Source organism: Vombatus ursinus, unplaced genomic scaffold (genome assembly GCF_900497805.2).
Source record: "Vombatus ursinus unplaced genomic scaffold, bare-nosed wombat genome assembly UNPS02014817.1, whole genome shotgun sequence".
NCBI lineage: Eukaryota > Metazoa > Chordata > Mammalia > Diprotodontia > Vombatidae > Vombatus > Vombatus ursinus.
Genome location: NW_020954595.1, coordinates 11,142,732 through 11,164,883, shown reverse-complemented (window position 1 = coordinate 11,164,883; position 22,152 = coordinate 11,142,732). Strand labels below are relative to the sequence as shown.

Below are 22,152 nucleotides of genomic sequence, written 5' to 3'. Positions count from 1 at the left end.
CCTCCCTGTATTTGTTCTTTTGATGTTTTTTTAATCAGTCAAGAATTGTACACTTTAATCTTATTAAATTTCATTCTTCATTCTATCCTGTCAAGATATTCTTAGATCCCAATTCGGTAATCAAATAGAATTTTTTTTTTGGTTTTCTGTCTCTTGCAATGAAATAAGCATATCATCTGACTCTTGATCCAAGGGAGAAATAAAAATTTTAACCTCAGGGTGGTCAAGGATAGAGCCCTGTGGCTCACCACTGGTGACTTCCTTCCAGGTTTATTATTTCATGAATACTTTTTAGTTATGGTCATCTAAACAGTTGTGAGTTCTTTGAGGGTAGGGACTGTCTTTTTGCCTCTCTTCATATCTCCAGTGCTTAGCACAGTCCCTGGCATAAAGTAGGTGCTTAATAAATGCTTATTGACTGGTGGAGGTTAATTATATCATTAGCCAGTTTACATTTTTTCCATCTTGTTTACAAGTATATAATGAGAACTTTGTCACATTATAAAATCACAAGATTATCATTATATCACTGGAAAGGACTTCATGGTTATCTAGTCTGACACTCTCATTTTATAGATAAGACAGAGGCTCCTACAAGTAAAAGGATCTGCCCACATTCATACAAATAGTAAGTGGCACTGACACTATTTGAACCCAGACCCTCTGATTCCAAACCCAGCACTTCTTAAAATGAACCATCCTGCCTCAGTCTACAGACCCTGTTGAAAAAGCCAATGAGATTAGCTTGGTGGGTCATGAAACATAATGAGGACTGCCTCTCTGAGAGCAAATACCAGCCCTTCTAGTATGATGCTGGGGATGGATGCCAAACTCCATCCTCTATGGTCTTTAGAATCTTCCTTCTTCATCTTTTTGTAAATTAGGATGGTGCTTGGCCATGCCAGGCTTCTGGACCCTCTCCTGCTCATCACAGTTCCTCAGAATTGCCAGCCATGGGCTGGCACCTGCATCTGAAAGCAGCATCTGGGGGGTCATTTTTAGGTTGGGAAACGTGAATTAATTCAGAGCAGCGAGGTGGTCCCTTGCCATCTTACCTCATTTGAATGATGTAAAGATCATTCTCTTTCATAGAGAAGTTAAGAGCACAATGACCACTGAGGCATTTTCCTTTCTCTGTACCATGTGTTACATGTTCCTCCTGGCTGTCCTGTTGGCTGGGGCTAAGAGTCTTCCTTGGCATAGGTGTCTGCCTTCCTGGCCAAGGAGTGAGGAATAAACATCTTTGGGGGGTGGTAGACAGTTAACAAAATACCATTATTACAGGCAGTAGATTTATCTTGTTCACATTCTCTTTGTACCCAGGAGAGCTTAAGAAACTCACTTTGTTGTCTTGGGAGATTTTTGTTAGATGTTATTATAGATATATGTAGATATATCCATTCTGAGCTATAATCTTCCTGACACTGTTCTTAAAGGTTTTTCCTTCTTGTTATTATATGCTCATTTGCATCTTTTCTACATGTCCTTTTAAAATCTGAGCTCACTAGAGAGCTCCCTATGTATCCACATTAGCCTTTTTAGATACTTTTTTTTCCTCCGAAGACCAAGGATTTAGAGCTTGGTAGGAACTTGGGGATCATGTTGTCTAGCCTCTTCATTTTACAGAGAAGAAAACTGAAGTCTAGTGAAGATGAGTGACTTGTTTAAGGACACACACAGTAAGTGGTAGTTAGGATTTGAACTCTGCTCTTGACTCCCAATTTAATGCTCTTCCACTATATCATCCTGCCTCTTCCTTGACAGTGTTGTTCTTATTATTTCTGAATGTCCCTTGACCATATAGAGCCAACTCCCCTTTTAACATCTCAGATGGTGGAATCAAGCCTATTTTTCCTCTGAACTGTTTGAATTTGCTTTCCTGAGATCCTGTGTCCACATATGACTATGTCCAGCATTCTCCTCCATCATGAACTCTAAGGTGAAATCAATGTCCTTTGCCTCTCAAGACTTCTGATGTTTCTACTTAATGGACCAATTCCTTATTGGTGATGATAATTAGGCTCAGAGTAGCAATTCCTTTTATTACTTCCTCTAGTTTCTGAGAGATAAAATTGTAAGAAAGATACACCAAGAATCTGTCATATCCTCTCTACTATATTTTGTATTTTATTAGGTTCAACAGTCCTTTATTGAGTTTTACATGCCAGTCTGGAATGGCTCACCTTTAGGTTTGCAAAGGAAATGAGGGGCTGCAGACATCTTTGGATTCATGCTGTCCTGCCCTTTGGAATTATCCAAGAAATCTTGTTGGGAGCACAGCCATATGGACTGAGTAATTCCAAATGCCTTCCACAATTATGCAGCTTAAAATAATTTTCTCTTTCATTTACTCATAAATGCGGTTGCTTGGCTTTCTCGGAAAGTGATTTGGGGCAGTTGAGAAGTCACCTTTTTCTCAGAAGAAATGCAGAGCCTAGCCAGCATGGTCTTTTCATAGCTGGCAGGTAGAAGACCTGAAGGCTCACCTTCAGCAAGTGGGACAAGGGCACTGAACGCACCAGAACCCAGTCCACCAGCTGTCGGGTCTGGATTCACAAAAAGGAAAAGCAACAGAAAGAGCCAACTGTCCCCTGTGACTTGGTCACTGTCTGCAGAGAGATGTACCGCGGCAAAGGCGAAGTCCTTTTCCTGATGGAAGAAATGAGCAGTGACTCGGCTGGTCATCTTCTTTCCCAAGTCCAGCATCCTCATCTTCCAGGCCACGGCATCCAGGAGGTCAAAAGAAGGATTTGGATTGGTTTTGCCAAAGAGAATCTTGAACGCCAAAGGAATCCAGCTTTTTGAAATGGCCCAAACGTGAATTTGAAGTCAGATTACCAAGACTGGTGGGCCATTTTCTATGGACCTCTGAACACTTTTTTTCCCACTCCATCATCCCTGTTAGGTCCATGGACATTATCTGCATCTGGGGGTTCTCCCAGGGAGTATGGAGGCTGGGCTGTGGAGATGGCACAATAGTAGGAGGCATTCTGTTCTTTCCTTTGAAAGAACACCAAACTTGGGCCATGGCACCTAAGCTCAAATCTTGGCTCTGCCAAACACAACCTGTGTGACTTTGGGCAAACCACTTAACCATACTGGGCCTCAGTTTCCTCTTCTGTAAAATGAGGGTGTTGGTCTAGGGGTGGGGAATCTGTGGCCTCAAGGCCCTATAGGTCCTCAAGTGGGGCCCAAACTTCACAGAGCAAAGCCCCTTAATAACAGGATTTGTTCTGTAAAACTTGGACTTAGTCAAAAGGCCACACCCCAGATGAGGGGTCTAGACTCTAGACAACCATTAAGGTCCCTTCACATCTCAATCCATGATTCTATGCACAATGCCCTGTTTAATAAACTGAATCAGACAAAACCCTCCTCTCCCAGAGTATATAATATGTGACCTGGAAATATCAGCATCTCCTCAGTCCTGGGAGAAGATGCCTTTGCTTTGTCCTGACAAGGTGAAGGTTTCCTCAGGCCCCAGGACCAGCACAAGGAGCTCGTGGGCCGCCTCCCAGATAATGGTCAGACGAGGGTGCAGGGGCCCTGGCAGCCAGAGGCCCTGTGACGGACACTTGGAAGATCAGATTTGTCTGGCTCAGCTGCCCTGGCCCTGCCAACACGCCTTGAGATGCCGCTTCGATGAAAGGGCAGCTAAAATATTCTAGAAATTACTTACGAACAGATGGGGGCCGTGGCAGGAGGGCACCGTCTCCTGCTAGGCTGGAAGAGTTGGCTGTCTGCTTTTTCTTCTCCTTTTTTTCTCTTCAAGGGAAAATTAGTCAAGCAGAGATGGCCTTGTTCAAAGACAAAGATACTGATTTACATTCACAGGTCTGCTCATGCCGCCTGCGGCAGCCCCCAAACATCACTTTGGTCATCTGGAGGCTGGTGGGGTTGTAGCGGCCTTGTTTTGTCTCTGCCTGATTTCCCCAGAACTGCGCAGTGGACAGAGAGCCCGGCCTGGAGTCTGGAACACTCATCTTCCTGAGTTCAAATGTGGCCTCAGACGCAGACTAGCTGTGTGACCTTGGGCAAGTCACTTAACCCTGATTACCTCAGTTTCCTCATCTGTAAAGTGAGTGGGAGAAGGAAGTGGTAAACCTCAGCATCTTTGCCAAGAAAACCCCACATGGGGTCGCAGAGTCAGACTCGACCGAACAACAGTGATTAAGGGCTGCTGGAGGAGAGCTCGGGTCTCGGGCCATCCCTCGGCTCGGGTACCTCCGCTCCTGTCACAGGTGGGAAGGACAGACAATCTCTAGAGAAGCCCGGGAGCTTTGCATTTTCACCCTCTTCTGACCAAGCCAAAAACACCTTCCCAGCTGCATAGTCCCGAGTTCAAATCCGCTGGAAATCCCCTTGGGGCCACAGTGCTTAGTGAGGAGGTGGCCCCAGAACGAGGAGGGGGCGGGGTTTGGAGGAAGAACCTTGGCGTCCCTGGGGCCTCCCAGGTGCGCAGGGGAGGGGCGGGGCGTGGACAGTGACGTAGAAGAGCATCACGTGTCAGCTCTCTTTGCCTTGACCTTGGATCCTCAGATACCTCAAGTCAAGGACCCTGGACAGCTTCTGGTGGGAACTCCTAGTGCGAGGACCCTCAGCATCTAACACTTAGTTCTAGAGCCTTCCCTGAGCCCCAGAGAGCCAAGTCCTCGGCCGAGGGAGCGTCTGGGGTGGGGCTGAAGCCACGTCTCCCTGACGCGAAGGTCAGCTCTCCAACGGCTTGGCATCCTGCCTCTCCAAGGTTGCACAGTGAGCCTTGGTGTCTGTGTTCGCTCCAGACAACAAAATGACCTCCTTGGTACAAGACGGGAAAGGGGAAAAGCGCCGCTTTCTCCCCCTGGGGAAGAGGCTACCCACTCATGAAGCCTTCACGTGCCACTCCTCCGCTTTGCTCTGTCCGGCTGAACTCTCCTACTCGTCACACTCCTCATCTCCAGCCTTCATGCTTTTGAATCAGCTGTGCCCCATGTCAGGAATGCCCTCTCTTCTCACCTCTGTCTCTTGGGGCTCAGTTCAGTTCAGGTACAGGAGGCCTCCCTCCTCAGGTAACCTTATATTTACTTAACTATCAGCTCCCAGCAGAATGGAAGCTCCCTGGGGGCAGGGACTATTTTTGTTAGCTTGGGGTCTCCAGGGCTTAGCCCAGTCAGTGCCTCACACTTACTCTGTTCTTAATAACTCTTGTCTCAATTGAATTAAACCGAATTAGATGGAACTATTTTAAATGGGTCACAGGCCCCACAGGGCCCAGATTGCCTTGGGCTGGAGTTCTCTTTGGGTCTGCAAACAGGAAAATCTGGCAGCCTGACTGGAGGAGCCTTCCCTCCCCCCATCTGTTTTTCTCAGTTGTTTTTGCTGCTCTGGCCTTGCACCTCTCACTCAGGCACTTGGGACCAAATGCAATCTGAAAGCCACATTCCCAGCAGCAGGGGGCTTAGCAGCCCTGAAGCCTGTCCACAACTCTGCACTCCCGCATCCTGGAAGCTGCTAATCCCCAATTCATGGAAAAAAGCAATGCTCGAGCTGACATCCCTCCCAAGACCTCCTGCCTAAGCCTACCAGCTGGTCGAGTTGGGAGAGAAGAAATGAGAGAGGGCAAGGTCTTAGGCAGAGGACCTGTCTCTGACTCCTGGTAGGGGCCTGAGTCCTCCCTCTGGGTCCCCAGCTCCCAGAGTAGTTATTGAGGAGGTGGTCCCTGTCCCAGGAGTCACTCTGACAGCCCCGTGGCTCCTGGAGCACCAGGGCAACATTGCAGGATCTGGAGGGCTCCTGGCAAACCCAACTCCCTCCCTTTACAGATGAGTAAATTGAGACTCAGAAAGGTGGTAAGGCTTATCCAGCACCACACAGACAGTAAGTATCTGAGGCAGGGGCTCTGATTTCAGAGTGGCTGGCTTGGATTCTGTTGGGTGGGCTGTGTCCAGCTCTAGGGCTCCTCACATTTCCCAAGTTGTGTGAGACCAAGGCAGAACTCGCCCAGAGCTACCTCAGAGATGGAAGAGCCCTTAGAGGCCACCTGTCCCACCCACCTGAATAAGATCCATGGCAGTGACATCACTGACCACAGTAGTAACATCGTTGACTATGGCAGTGACATGATTGACCATGGCAGTGAGATCATTGAGTAAGATCCCCTTCTGCACCATCTGGCTTCTGACTGAGACCTCCTGTGCGTTCTCAGCTGCTCCCTACCTCCTGAGAGAGGCAGCCACCCGCTTTGGCACAGCTGGGAGTGTCTGGAAGTTTTTCCTCACCATAGGCCCAAATGTACCTATTTGCAGTGTCTACCCATCCTGCCCTAAGGGACCCAACAGCTCGCAGAATCTCTGAGTGAGACGGAAACTTGGCAGCCCACAAAGACTCCCCTCTCCAGGACTGGCCCATAGCGGCCACTGCTTTTGGTCAGTCCTGGTCTTGGGGTTGTGTTGAATCCTTCCTCCCACAACCTGCATGGGAGGAAGGGAGAGGAGCCTCAGGAGGAAACAGGCAAATGGGGGTTCAGAGACCCTTCAGAAAGTGCGTCCATCTGGCCAGCACATTGGGGGAGTTCTGCTGACCGCTTTATGTGGCAGTGTGGATGCAATTATCCAGGATGCTGCAAGTGTGGAAAGCTGTTCATGAATCCTCTGGGACCTGCCACTAATAACACGGTTCTCCTTACTGCCCCTAAACACCTGCCAGTTCAAAATGAGCCGCCAGCTGGGGTCGCAGAGACAATCCCTGCTCAAGCAGACAACTCCCCAAAGCCATCTTCTAATCTTTCCATTCTCCTGGAGAGAGGGACATGTAAAATCCAGACATCTCTTGTAACCTCAGGGCTTTTACTGCTCTATTGCTTTAGCGTTGATGACTCAGAATTGATTCAAGGACCTTCCCTGACCTCAGCCCACCATCTCACCAGTCTGGCATCACTCTGGGCATGAGCAAGGCTGGTGCCCCTAGAGCTTCTATTGACGGAAAGAGGTAATGCCAGCCAATGTTTCAGCCTTCCAATTTTACGCCTATTATCAATTTTTTTCAAAGACCATGAGACAAATGTGGCAGGCCTAGGCCTCTCCATGAACTGGAGCTGGGATGAAAGAAAGATAAGGATCCTGACCACCAGTGATTCGAAACAGATGAGTGATTATCACAAAGACCGAAGTGACATTGACGTCACTGCCATGGCCACTGCCATGGTCGGCATTGCTGCCCCTTGACTAATTAGGTGAGACTTTGGTTGAGTTTGACCCCAAGGGGTAATCATTACACGTGACATTTACATAACCCTTTCAAGTTTGCAAAGCACTTTAGTATTCGATCAATCAGCAAGCATTTCTTAAGCATCCACTCTGTGCAGGCACTGTAGGGCACTGGGAGCACAAAGGCAGAAAGCAAATCCCGAAAAGGGCTCACATTCATTCTCTCATTTAATCCTTTTCTAAAAAATCAAAACGTTTTTCAATGAATGAAAATCCCTTTCCTCTCCTCCCTATGTCTCTGCCACCCCCGAGGAAGAAAGAAAAACAAAAACCCAGTCACAAACATGAACAGTCAAGAGAAACAAAAACTGTCTGCAGGACTCGTCTCCGTCGGTCCCCGCGGGTGCCCTCCTGCTCCTAGGAGAGGGGCGCGCGTTTTTGCTGTGAGTCCCCCGGACCGGGGCGGTCGCTGTGTTGACACATGTTGCCGAGCTCCTCCAAGCAGTTTGTCTTTCTGATAGCCTCGTTATTGTACAGATGGTCCTCTTGGTTCTGTTCACTTCATCCTTCTCTGCTTCTGCACGGCTCCCCAGGTTTCTTGGAAATCATCCTTTTCATCATTTCTTATGACACGACCCTATTCTATCGCCTTCATGTGCTGTAATTGGTGCAGCTGTCCCCGATCGACGGATACCCCACTGTTTGCAAGTCTCTGCCATGACAAAAGGACTTGCTATAAATATTTTTGTACACATGAGTCCTTTTCTCATTTAATCTTTCAGCAGCTGTGTGAGGCAGGTGCTATGACTACCAGCATTTTACATTCTAGGGAAACCGAAGCTCCGTGAGTGCGTGGCCGCCGAGAGAAGTGTCAGAGAAGGGATTGGAACCCAGGCCTTAGGATCATAGATGCAGAGATGGAAGGTTCTGAGAGCCCAGGACAGCTCCTTTATTTTATAGTCGCAGAAACAGAGGCACAGAGAGGTTGTGACTTGCATACCAGTAGTGGGTACCTGAGGTGGGATGTGAATTCAGATCTTGGTGACTCCAAGTCTAGAGCCTTATCCTACAGTGTTCTTGGTTCCTGACATTCCTCAGCAGCCCTTCCATCTGTCAGCTGTTCAGAGGTGGGGCCAATAACTGCTGATGTTGAATATTTGCATTGGGCCTGACAAAGACAGCAGGACATGGACAGCGCCTGCTCTCCAGGAATGGTCTCTGCTGTGCCTCAGAGAGAGCCAGGCGGCGCGCGATCCAGCTCCTGGATCCCCCAAAAGGTGAAGGGAGCTGAACTTGGGATAAGAAAAGGAGAAGAGGATGGCCAAAGGGGGCCCCTGTCTCTTTCCTGGAATAAGCATCCCGGCCCTCCCCAGGTGGGAAGAGTCTTTGGGGTCTTCTATCTGGAGGTGACCTTGGAGTTCTGGATTTGGGAACCTGAGAACTATAAACACAGGCTCAGCCCCATGGTCCAGTGACCTGCCAGTTGGATCGGGGTTCCGTTGATATTGATAAATGATAGCCTCTGGGGGGCTTCAGCACGGCTCATCTCCATGGTTTGTTACTGCTGAGAAGTCAGCTCCCAGAGGCTCCCATTCATCCTCTGGAGGCCTCACTGAATCGCAGCCCCAGCTAAGTGGAATGGGGTTACGTGGAGGCAAAGGCCATCAGGCAAAGCCTAGATTATCCCTTGTGTTATGAGTGGATTCTCATTCAGCCACAGTCCCTTCCAGCTCTGAGACTCTTTGAGGACGAAAAAGCAGAAAATGGCAGATTAGGGGACGTTGAAGAGAAGGCTCAGGAGAACAGAGACACATCTGCAGGCATTGGAAAAGCTGCATTGTGAGGAGGGTCTGCAGATCTGGGAGAAAACCATCCAGACAGAGGCAACAAGGAAGGTAAAGGGTCCTGTGTCCCTGTCATGTGAGGCTTGTTCGAAGGCACTGTGAAGGCTCAGCTTAGGGGACACGAGTCCTCTGGCTTCAAGTCTCCAAAGGGCTGTTGTTGGGGAAGCCATGGGAGCTGGTGGCAGAGGCCACTGACCTCCTCAGGAGGGCTGGCCCAGAGTGGAAGGGACGGGGTGTAGAGGTGGCAATCTCTGCTCCCCCAAGCTCTTCGAGGTGGGTCTGGATGACCACTCGATAGAGAACCTGCACACTGGGCTTGCTGGCCTCGGAGGCGGGGCTGGGGACCCAAGAGGGAGGGCTCACTCCTGAGTCATCGGGGCTGAGAAAGTTAGGGACTGGCTCTGCTCTGATGAGAGCTTTCCTTTCACTCTTCCTGCACAAACAAGTTTGCTTTGATTCACTAAAAGGACTCGGGGCAAGTTGAGGCACACTTGACAGGTGACAGGGAGATGTTAAAAGGTCTCAAGACACTCATACATGGAGTCAACCCTTTTCCTGAGGATGTGTCTGAGGATGGGAATGAGATTTGTGCAGTGGGGGAGTGTGGGATGGCATGGGATCTGCCCTATTGAGGGGGACCCTGCACCACTGAGCTCATAGACTCATTGGGAATTGAATGATCCGTATCAGCAATAACCACGACAAGAGTACTAAGATTACCCCTTTCTTTAGCAACTAGGGGGTGCCATAGTGCAGAGTGCTGGCCTTGGAGTCAGGAAGACCTGAGTTCAAATCTGACCTCAAATCTGACTAGCTCTGTGACCTTGAGCAAGTCACTTAACCCTGTTTGATTCAATTTCCTCATCTGTAGAATGAGCTGGAGAAGGAAATGACAAAGCACAACAGTGTCTTTGCCAAGGAAACCCCAAATGGGGTCATGGAGAGTTGGGCATGATTGAACAATGAGGAGTTTACAAAACATAAATATTCTGCTTTCTAGATGAAGAAACAGAAGAGGTTTGCCTGCTCCTAGGGCCCAACGGTGAGAAGTGCAAGAACCAGGACCTGCCCTTGGGTCTCCGAAGTCCAGGCCCAGGGCTTAGGCCCTTGGAGGGATTGGCTTTTGCCTCTTTGTGTATCCTCAGCACTCAGCAGAGCGCCTGGCACATGGTAAGCTCTTAATGAATGTTTATTGAGGGGCAGCTAGGTGGTGCAGTGGATAGAGCGCTGGTCCTGGAGTCAGGAGGACCTGAGTTCTAATCTGGCCTCAGACCAAACACTTGACACTTACTAGCTGTGTGACCCTGGGCAAGTCTAAACATTAAAAAGCATTGCCTAAACGTTAAAAAAAAATTAAATAAATTAAATAATAAATAAATAAATTAAATAAATTTAAAAAAAATTAAATAAATGTTTATTGATTGATTGGCAGGAACGGGCAGCAGGAGTATTTCTCCAGGCCCCAGGTTACCAGAGTGTGCACAGGGGGAGACTGGCAGCCTGATGGCTAACCCCCTCAGATGGTACTCACCGCAGACATGTGCTCTGCTATCAGCCACTCTGGAGGTATGTGGAAATGGGCTGCGGCGGAGTCCCCCAGCACAATGAGACCCTTGGCTTCTGAACCTAGGAAGGACAATTTGTTTGTGTTAGCTCCACGCTCTGGGCATGTGGGGTCTCCAGACCGGGCAGCAAGAAAGCTCCCCAGTACGGCCAGGGCTAGAGCAGGGCACACGGCCCCTTTCTGAAGCTGGGAGAGTTTTAGGATCTGGAGCCCAGAAGGAGACAAAACAAACACAGGGCACATGGCCTGGGAGTAGGGTGGCCAGAGGATCTGGGTTCCAAATCACCTCTGACCCTACTGATGTGACCTTGGATGAATCACTTCATTTCCTTCCCTGCCTCTCAGACCCGTCCAGCTCCAGAGCTGGGGTCCGATCCTCCAGGTGCGTGGGGGCCCTCCCCCACCCTCATGACTGAGGGAGGCTCTCTCACATCCCAGCTGCTGTTCGTGATGGGGCGGGGAGGGGGGCTCTTAGAGGCTGACTAGCCTAGTCCTGCCCTCTTCCTTCATGCAGGAGGAAACTGAGTCTGTCTGAACCCAGAATTCTGCCCCGCCACTCAGCCTTGGAAATGGGCTGTTTGTTTGAGAAAGAAGGGCCCCTTCCTGTGGAGGCAGATGCCCGGGCATCACACTCCCCTGGGGCACTTTCTGGGCACAGCGATCCCTGCAAAGACCTGAATTATGCAGGGGAAATCTGCCTGTTCCAGCTCCCGGCTGAGGGAGCGAGAGGCAGCTTCCTCAGCTGTCCTGGAGCAGCATTCTTTTCACAATTTAATTTGATCTAATTTAGTTTTCTCCTGTCCCTTTTAACCCTGGGACCTGGTGCTGTCCTGGGGAGGGCGCCAGGTGGCTGATAGGCCAGGAGCCCTGGCGTCGTGTCAGATCTGACCTGGGTCGACCTTGGAGAGGCGGACAGCCCCTTGGGGACAAGGAAGGATGTGCGCAAGAAATGCGGATCGACACTCCCGGGCTAGGGAACGTCCCCACCGTAGGCCACATTCTTGCCAGCTGAAATGTGGTTCCTGGAGGGACTTGGGCATAGATGTGGCCAAAGCTCTGCCCTGTCCTGGGCTTTCTTCTCTTCTCTCCACACCTTCTCTCTGACCTCATCAGTTCCCACAGAGACAATTACCTTCTCTGTTGCCTACACTTCCCGGCTTTCCAGCCCTCGGGTCTAGCCTGGGCTCCCGGCCCACATCACAACTGCCTGCCTGACGTTGCCACCGGACCTTCCCTAGGCTGCCCAAGTGCAAAGCTGAGCTCATTAGCCTCTGAACCTTGCCCTTGTTTCTGCCAAGGGTGCTGCCGTGCCTCAAGGAACCCCAGATTGTGACCTTGAGGTCATCCTCCATTTTCCCCTCCCTCCCCCCAATCCAATATGGTGCCAGTTCCTGTCAATTTCCCCTCGGTAGAGTCTCTCATTGATCTCCATGGTCTGTTCAGACAAGCACTGCCCTATTTCAGGGCCTTGTCACCTCTAGTGTGGACTATTGCAGGAGCCTTCTACTCCCCAGGCTCCAGGCTCTCCCCCATCTACTCCACCCTACACCCCGTCACCAAAGCCATCCTCCTCAAGCCCAGTTCTGACCGTGGTGCTCCCCAGCTCCCTAAGCCTCTTCGGCCCCTTTTCACCTCTAGAATAAGCACAGGCTCTTCTGTTTGGCACTGAAAAGCCTTCTGGGTCGGACTCCAGATGATCTTTCCAGAATGATTGCAGATGACGACCCTTCGGAATTACCCACCACCCCACTGCCCGCCGCTCTGCACTTGAGGTAAAACGGCTTTTTGGCTGTTCCTTCTGGATGACACCTTGTCTCCCCACCCTAACTTGGCATGGCTGTGGCTCCCAAGCCAGGCATCCTCTCCGTCTTTCACCGTCCCTCAGGAATTCCTAACTCTCTGAGGCTCAATTTAAGCACCCTCTCCTTCAATCGCCTTCTTTTCCTGATTCCCACAATTAACACCCACCCCTTCACCTCGTATTTAGTTTGTACATGCAGCATGCCCCATTGGGGTTGCAGCACAGAGGGGCCCTTTCCCTCGCTTCAGAGCAGGCACAGATAGCCTCTGTTTCCTACTGGCCATAGTGACACTTTTAATTGGCTGCTGAACTGGACCTATGGATATACTTAAAGGAAACCCTGCCCTCATGTTCTTCCTCCTTCAGACTTCAAGGTCCCCAGCATGTCTTCTCTGAATTGTTTCCTTCAGCAACCCCAAGTGGGTTTGGCTTCATCTGTCTTCCCTCTCAAAGCTGGATGCCAGCTGCACCCAAAGCAATAAGGAAGAGCTCTCCTCTCTCCCACTCTTGCCAGCTCCTCCCTGCCCTTCACACAGGTGGGACCATTGATCTTCACCAATAAGGAGAGAATCCTAGCCCTTAGACTGAGGTTACATGAGATATTAGGGAGAAAGATGTACCTTCACAGAATTTCTTCTCATACGGGATGCCATCCTTAGGATCTACACCCTGTCAAGGGAGAAATCAGGAGATCAGGAGATATTTGTGAATTGATGAAATGAAATAAATACTTTTCAAATGGCAGATTAATAAGCATGAAATCCCCAAATAAAGTATAGTAGTATCCCACCATGACACTTTGTATCCATGTTCAGATATGGGTCAGATCAGATCTAACTATATAGACCTGATATAACAGCATATAAAATAATCTTGTCCATTGTTATCAGTGTTAGGGTAGGCATTGAGTCAATCAATCAACTAACCCCACCCCACTTAAAGTTGCTGCCAAAATAGTTATCAGGTAAAACATCTCCTTAGATATAATCAATCAGAATTGTGAACTAGGTATGAACATGCCCAAGGCATCTCTATTGAATGAGTCATTCATTCAAAGTCTTTATAGAGAAAAAAGTACTTGATCCATTTAGAAATCCTTGAAACCCACTGGATGAAGTGGAGTCATGTGGCACAGGAAGTGTATTTCAATTGGGTGAGACTTGGCCACACCATTTGGGCCTTGTATAATGTAGCAAGCTAATGCAGAAGCTCAGTATTTGAGGAGAACCCTGGGCAGGGGAGGGAGAGAAGAGTTGTTCCCACCAGCCCCTGAGAAGGAACGACTTTCGTGGAGGGAGAGCAGGAAAGCCCTTACTTCTCAGCCTCCTCCCCTCCCCCTCACTCTTGGCCAGACACAACTTTGTGAACTTTGGGAGGTCAGAGGTTTTGGACCGTCTCACTGATGCCCTGGCAGAGTACCAGATCAGCAGTAGCTGGTGGCCATGTCTGCTATGGGAGCCAAGGACAAACTAGACAGGCCAAGACAAAGACAGCTTCAGGATTTTGTAAAGAGCTCAGCAGAAGTCAACACCACACCTGAGGGAAGCTCCATGAATACTCAAGGGAAAAAAGACTTTAGTGACCAAAAGTCATTAGTTACCCTTTTGCTACATGTGCTGTTTAAGCATGAGCCTATCTTCTCCTAGAAGAGTGGGTCACAGATTTATTTGGGGGAGGGGGCAAGAAGGATATTTGTACCAACTGTTCTTACTATATCATCCCAGTAAATACCCATTCTAATTAAGCTAATTAAGTCTGGCTAACCAATTCACATCAGCTGATGATCATGGGATGGGAGGAGCACATGAGGGGTCTCATGAACTACAGCATTAGAAAATAACCCCTAACCCCTTTAGGGTTGGGCTCAGAGCCTTGAGGGGAGTAGTTGACACCCACCCCTATTTCTATTGCTAGATCCTGCTGCTATTTCAGGTGGGGGTTGGGAGTTTAGCTCCAGAGAAGGTGCTACATGAGCATTAGAAAAAGTTTCCAGTGAGGGGAGCAAAGGAAAAGTATCTAACAAATTGATGTGACCACCAAAGGAGCTCTTTGTTGAGCTCAGCTCTGTAGAGAGTTCATGCAAAAGTATAGACAGAGGCATGTCACAAAAGAACTGCACAAGAGTCTGAACTGACCCTGAACCGTATTTTCAGGGAGACCCAGGGCCAGAATGAGCTTTGGCTGGTGAACAATGCCAAGCGCAAGTAACTGCTGGTTTACTACCAATAAGCTCGAGATACCATCACTGTGTAGACAGATTGGTGAGTTGTTAGCAGATGACAGAAAAAGAGTGGCTAATATTTTGTTTTTTTCTTTCCTTCTTCACCAAGGAGAACAATTTTCCTACTTGAAAAGGATGTTAAAACCCAGGATAAGAGAGCATTTTGTAAGAAACCATCCATTGTCCAGGCCCAGAGGAATTGCACCCCAGGACACTATAAGAAGCCCCTGCTGTTGGCCATTCATGAGAGATGGTGAAGAATGGGCAGAGCACCAGGAGAGCAGAGCTGGGAAAGTGTCATCCTGAGTAGGAAGGTGGACTTGGTGAATTGATGCCTAGTGAGGCTGGTGGTGTTCTCTGGCTAAGCTTTAGAAAGTATGGGTCAACTGGTCTCCCGGCTGAACGGAAGCTCTTCGAAGGCAGGGACTGACTGCTTCACTTCTCCCTTTTTACCCCATGTGCTTGTCATGGCATATCATGTGTGTTTAGTAATCATTTGTTGAATTGGAATTACTTAGAAAAGAAAGCTCTCAGGGTCAAGACTGGAAGGAGCCTTAGGTTCTCTCATTTTACAGATGAGGAAACTGAAGCCCAGAGAAGATGAATGACTTGTCCATGGTCACACTGGTGTTTAAGGGGCAGGGCTGGGGTTTAAACCCCAGAAGGCCAGTGTCCTTCCTAGTGCACAGCACTGCCTCTTCTCGGGGGATCCATGGGAGCCAGTGTGTGTTAAGAATAGATCAGATATAATTCCAACTGACTTCCTTGTCGCACAGATGTGTTGGTTGGTAGATCAGGCAAATGCCGTCGTTAGGAGGGATTGTGACTTTAGCAAGATGTTTGGCACTTTTTATGATTCAGGCTAACCGCTGAGGGCAGTTATCTGATAAGTGCCAAGTAGATAATGTCGCTGTTTGAATATCTCTGCCCAAAGAGTGTTGATTCATTTATTAACGTCCCTCTGGGGGAGATCTCTGAAGTCCTGCTGAAGGGCTCAGTAATAGGATTGGGCCTTTTTATCCACCCCTGAGGTAGAGAGATAGAAGAAGTCAACAAATGAGTCAATGACCTTGTGGTGGGCGGCAGAGGGATGGCAGCAGCAACTGGGTTTATTTTAGGCCAGGGGAGAGCTGAGTATGTGGGAGGGAGGCATTGAATGCAGACTGCTGGTGGCTATGAACACAGACTGTCCCCACTAGAGCCTAGACCTGTGAGTCCAGAGCCCTGGGTACAAATTCACACCACGGATGCATCCAGGTCTTCTGGAGTGTTCTGTCTCCTTCTAGCTTTCTGTCCAGTTACCTGTTGGGAAGGCTTGGGTGGCCACCTGTGGACCCCAGAGGAGAGTGTGGTGCTCTGGCTGTTGGGTAGGCTGGCTGGGATGCAGAACTGTGAAAAACAGGGCTAAGAGAGGTGGCAGCAGGGGTTTGGCCAGCCATTTGACCCCTGGAATTCCATGCCTCAATCGCTTACTTCGTCTTTGTTTTGCTGATAACTTATGGAAAGGAAATAGGGCATAAAAGCCTCCTTCCATGAAAATTTACACTGAGCCTTTAATTCAATGACAAACCCAAGAAGCAATGATTACATGAGTACCTACTGTGTGCCAAGCCCTGGGGTAGCAAGGACAAAAATGAAAGTGCCCTCGAAGAGCTTCCATTCCATTTTAGCCAGGTCTTGCCCCTACTGCCCAGGTGCCAGCTCTGCCTTCAGAAGTCCACAGCTTACTCCTCCAGAGTCCCAGAAGAGAGGGTCCTCGGATGACCCCACTTTGTCCAATCAGCAAAGCCCACATCCCTGCTTCCAGCTCCTGTCTCCACTCCACAGATGTCAAATACCCGACATTCCTACAACACAGGTCTGATCTATCATGACTTCTCTTCTCAGGAAACTTCAGTGGCTCTGTTGCCTCCAGGAGAAAATGCAAGCTTCTCCACTTGAACCTTCAAACCAATAATCCTGGGGCTCCAACATATCTTTGTAGACTTCACATTTCCATTACTTCCTCTCCTGCACTCTATGCTCCAGCCAAACTGGTTGGTCTCCATGTTAACATTCCATCTACCACCTCCAGGGCTTTGCACAGGCTGTTCCCCACATGCCTGGAAGGCTTTCCTTACTTCTGTCTCTTGAGACTCCTAGTTCCTTTCCAGGCTCAGCTCAAGTACTACTTCTGTCAAGACGCTGTTCCATAGTCTCCAGTTTGTTGGTGTCTCCCTGAAAGTATTTCGATTTTGTTGTTGTTTCACTCACATGTTGACCTCTCTGTCATGTTTCCCCCTCACTAAACAGCAATTTGAGGGCAGGGATTGCTTCATTCTTTGTCCTGAAATCCCCAGAGCTTAGTACAGTGCTTGGCACGTGAAAACAGCCTGAATTGAATTAGATAGTGCAGAGAACAAGGTTCTTTGTAAGGGACAGCAAATTCAGAAGGGGGGTCAGGATTGCATTTCTGTGACTTACCCAAATGCCATTACAGTTGGAATCCTGTTGTACATCCCAATTCTCCGGGCTGAAGAGGAAAAACAAAACGGATACTTGTTACCCAAAAAGGAAAATCAAGACTTTCCCAAAGAAATAGGCCCCGTTAGCTTTTTTTTTAAAATATAAATATTTGTGGAAGCTGTGGACCACTGACGCCCGCAACATGGCACACACACACAGTCCTGACTCTGAACACCAGATGGATGATGTGAGCGGTGGCGTGGCCAGCCCAGTGATTCCAGCCGCCTTTGTGATTAATGCCAATGACTACCACGAGTCACTCATATTTTGAAGACCTCTGCCCCTGCCCCCCTGCAGACATGATACACAGAACAGCCATGTGTTAGTCTGCTAATGTTGGCTGGATCCTACAGCTCCCTTGAAGTGGCCCATATAGGGCTCCACAATGTCTGGTCAATTTAAAAGAAATAACTCAACTGGCTGGACTCTGAGAAAATCACCCAATCTCTCTGTACCTCAGTCTCCTTATCTCCAAAATGAGGGCAGTGGACCGAAGGGTTCCTCAGGTCCATCCCAGCTCTGAATCTATGTTTGAGAGCCAGGCAGACAAAGCCCAATTAGAGCCAAGTGCAATGTCTCCTTGTTCTGGTGAACTTGATAGAGACTGGATGGACTGAGCCATCTGCGCTCTTCCCCGGGGCCAGGTGGGTGCCCTTCTAGGCCCCACGGCAGATGTTGCACCTAAGGACAACTGAACTCTAAAGCCCAAATCCCTTCAGTGACATAAGTAACTAATTTGTGCAGCTAGCTTTCTCCCCCCTCCCCCCCCAGGGGATGCACATTGGGCCCTTCTTGCTGCAAATGAGACTGAATGAGTAGGCGTAGAGCTTGGAAGGAGCCCATCTTTGTAGGAGATGATTTTCAAAAACCTCTGGGCAATTGGGAATGTTACCGTCGGCCTGGATAGATGTTCCTGTTTCTGTCATTGCAGTCTCGTCCTCTCCAGTAAAAGCCTCTCAAAGTCTGAAACATCAGAGATGATTCTGGTGACTTTTCCAATATTTGAGGTCAGGGTCATCCTAGATCTCAAAGTGCTCAGATGTCATTGCTGTCTCCTAGACACAGAGTCGAGGGGCTAAAAGGGACCTCAGAGGCTTCTACTCCAACGCGGACCTGAACGAGGACCCGTCAGTGAAAGGGAACTTCCCGCTTTCTGGGCAACCCAACCCTTTCTGCGATGGCTCCAATTCCTAGGCAGGTTCTCTTGACATTGACATGGAACCTGTCTTCTGGCCGCTTCCCCCCACCCCACTGCTCCTGGTGCTGCCGCTGTCCTTCTTCCTCATGATATTCCTTCAGAAGGCACTTTCACCCAGCTGTCCTGGCCCCCTGAGCCTTCTCTTCTCCAAAATAATCATCCTTGGGTCCTGCAACTGAAACTAACAGGGCTTGGGTTCAAGGCTCCTGGCCATCTTATTATGGATTCTTTGAGTTTTCTGTCTCTGAGTCAAAGCCAACCCAGTTCTAGCCAAATTCACTGTAATGGGAGTCATATGGGGTAGAACCACATGGCATTAGGTATTGGGGTCTACACTACATCTTTCTCCTGAGGTCTTCAATACCTTCATATTACACTGTAATACAATCCAAGGCCAAGACCATTTATTACCATTTTACCATTAACCCTTCAAGGAGGCTGCTTGAGTCAAACAACAGAGCCATTTAGTGAAAAAAGGACATTGAACTGGTGATTGGATCATCGAAGGAGTCAGCAGAAGTGAGGGGCAAAGGGCAAAGCCGATCCAAGCTGGCTTAGCAGGTGGCCTCGCCATCTTGCTATTCTAAGACATTGGCAAGATGGAAAGGAATGAACCTTTGGACCTTTGCTCCTCCATCCCCTGTGAAGCATACTAAATGGTCTTGGCTAATTTTTTAAGCTAGAATGAATTGTTTTGAGAATTATTAAAAGTTTCATGAGATCTTTTAAAAATACTGGGATTCTGTTGTCTTTATGAGCGTTTGTGCCACAGTGTGAAGGAGAGGACTGAGGGCTGGACTCGAGGTCAGGAAGACCTGGGTTCAGATACTACCTCTGTCACTTATGATCCTGGATTTCATCTCCCTCTACCTCAGTTTCCTCATCTGGAAAATGGGGACAGTATCTGTTGTACTGACTGACCTCACTGGTTGTTTAGGTGTTTACAAATGGTTTTATACTCCTTGAAATGCTTCATAAATGCCAGTTGTGATGATGAAAGCACCTAGTAGATATTTACCAAATGATGGTGATGGACTGACCAGCTGATGTGCAGACAGCCCTAAAAGAGCATAGATCCCCCCAATCCACCTCACATTTAAGGTACAGTAAATCCCATCTGTTTGTTCTAAGGAGAGGGGATTTGTGCAAAGGAAGAGACGTTCTGAGAGAACATCTAGCGGGCAGCGGTGTCCTCGTACTCACGGGGAAAACGCTGAACTTGTCCCCATCCGCGTCTTCGAAGGGCAGGGTTGTGCTGAGAGCGCTAGGAGTCAATAAGAGGAGAGCCTTGTTAAGATCCCGAAAGGCACCTCCGGGCCTGGTCACAGCTAAGGCGATCGATGGCTGGGAATGGAAAGATGATGCTCACCACTTTATGGGATCCACCAGGCTTATTATAAAACCCCCCAAACCAGGAGTGATGCGCAGGCGTGCTCCCCTCCTCTCCCGCTCCAGCCCTGGGCTGCGTCTTCTCTTCCCCTGCAGGAGGTTTCCCTCGTGTCTCTGTCTGTCTCTCTGCCCCCCACCCCGCCCCCGCCTCTCTGTCACTGTCCCTGTCTCTCTTTGTCTCCCCTCCGTCCTGTCACACACACGCACATTCCCGCCCTTTTGGCTTAGCCCACTCCTTCACCACCTGCTCTTGAAATCAGAGCAGTTTCATCTGGGCTTTCATTGGACAGATTTCAGTCTCTTTAGCTGAGCACCCCAAGACATTTCATCTTCGGTACAAGCTCCCTCTGACACAGCTTGGGGGCAATCCAGGGGGGAGCAGCACAGCTCCCTATTCATTGGCTGAGCCAAGACTCCAGACCATGAGGGTGGGGCAGCTAAGGCTGCAGTGTTTAGTGCTGGACTTGAAGAAGCAAAGTCCAGGGTTCGAAGTCTGCCTTAGACACTTACGAGCTGAGTGACCCTGGACTAGTCACTTAATCTCTACCTACCTCAGTTTCCTCACCTGTAAAAGTGAGGATAATAATAGCACCTAACTCACAAAGTTTATTGTGAAGATCAGAGGAGATAACATCTCCTTAGCAAAACTTAGAGTGACACAGAAATGCAATTAAGGGCGAACTGCCAGCAGCAGCTCTTCCCCGGGAACCAGTTCCCCTTCTGGGCTTCTTGACGATGATGATGATGATGATGAAGAGGAAGATATAGCAGCAGCTAATGTTTAGGTAGTGCTTACTATGTGCCAGGCGCTTTGTAATTGTTATCTCATTTAATCCCCACAACAATCATGGGAGGGCAGCAAGGTGTGCAGTGGATAGAGCAGTGGGCTTGGAACCACCTTCCTGAATTCAAATCTGGCCTCGGACACTAGCTGTGCGACCCTGGACAAATCACTTAACCCTTTTTGCCTTAGTTTTTCATCTGTAAAATGAGCTGGAGAAGGAAGTGGCAAAGCACTCCAGTGTCTTTGCCAAGAAAACCCCAAATGGGGTCAAGAAGGGTAGGACTTGACTGGGAAAAAGAAAAACAAAAAAAGGCTGAACAACAACAAAAACGATTATTATTATCCCCATTTTATAGATGAGGAAAGTGAGGCAAAAAGAAGTTAAATGACTTGCCCAGAAGGTCAGATTTGAACTCATGTCTTCCTGACCGCAAGTCCAGAGCTCTGCACTGGGCCACCTAGTTGCCTTGTACCCGTGATTGTCTAATCTTACCCATGGCAGCTGTTCCTGACAGCCCCACATGATTTTGGAAGTTTTGACTGAGGAAATAGATCAGTGAGGCATCAGGGAAGGGAGGACAGTGGGTGCAGATAGACATTTCCCTGCATATACCTCAAGGTTTCTTTTCCTTTGCCCTTGAAAGACCTCCTGTGTGAGCTTTAGGATACAGAAGGAACGAGATTTTTCAAAAAAGAGATATATGTTGCAACCACACGGTCATTGTTCAGGAGTGGGTAGCCGCTGCATGCACACTGATGGTTTGGGCTTGTATGAAAGTAAAAGTTGAGATCCAGTCCTGAATCTCAGATATGGTATAAGCTCTTCCCCCTGCTCCTCCAGGGCTACCAAGAGTCTGAGCTGGGGTGGGGGTCAGTCCGAGCTTCAGCGGAGAAGAGGCAGGTCTGAAGCAAAGATGGATGTTAGGGCTTGGAATCAGCACTTTTGAGAATCCTGGCAGCTGGTTAGATGGAAGAAGGACAAACCATCCTATGACCAAAGTCAAGTGACATGTAACGGGGATTAGATGAGATGAAACATCCAGGATTTCTTACACCTTTAAGCATTACAGAAGCTTATTGGCCAGTAATTAATGTGGCATTCCTGTGGACTTCTAGAAAGTGGGACAGCTAGCCTAACGTGGCTCTTTCCTGGTTCTCCTCCTGCCTCTCTGACCCCTCCTTGGCCTCCTTTGCTGTCTCATCAATATTGTGTGTCCCCTAAAGTTCTGCCTGTGTAGAGGTCATGTAGCCCTCCTGAATGTCTGGCAAAGGAAAGCTTCAATTTGCCTCATGAACACACAGAAGTATGGACCCACTCCCAGATACACACTCTATACTGAACAACAGGGATGGGTCTGGTCCTTAGACAGACCCTCTTTATGTCCCATGTCCAGGTCCTACCACACCCCCAACACACATACTTGAAGCTGTGTCCACACTGGGCACTTGAAGAGAAAAAAATAGCTATTGATTATGGATGGCTTTTTTTCCTTGCCTGACCTGTTTGTTCAGAAATGGGTACAGCATTTCTCACGCCAAGCTGAACAAGGTCATCACTAATTCAGTACCTCGTTTAAAGATATGGTTTTTAAAAGACTTTGAAACAGATGAGCACATGGTAAGTCCTCAGATAAGCCCATCTGCTGGCTGATGTTTGATTTG

At 48.7% G+C, this 22,152-nt stretch overlaps 1 protein-coding gene across 1 annotated transcript in view; it reads right to left on the bottom strand.

The window, feature by feature from the left end:
- AOAH (acyloxyacyl hydrolase) overlaps window positions 1-22,152 on the bottom strand; it is a 115,584-nt gene that overhangs the window by 38,128 nt on the left and 55,304 nt on the right. Inside the window, exons 10-14 of the mRNA XM_027835812.1 lie at window positions 19,521-19,581; window positions 18,012-18,082; window positions 17,078-17,126; window positions 13,014-13,062; window positions 10,560-10,654 (exon numbers count right to left, since the gene is read on the bottom strand). Of these exons, the coding sequence (XP_027691613.1) occupies window positions 10,560-10,654; window positions 13,014-13,062; window positions 17,078-17,126; window positions 18,012-18,082; window positions 19,521-19,581 (325 nt within the window). The remainder of the gene's footprint in view (window positions 1-10,559; window positions 10,655-13,013; window positions 13,063-17,077; window positions 17,127-18,011; window positions 18,083-19,520; window positions 19,582-22,152) is intronic.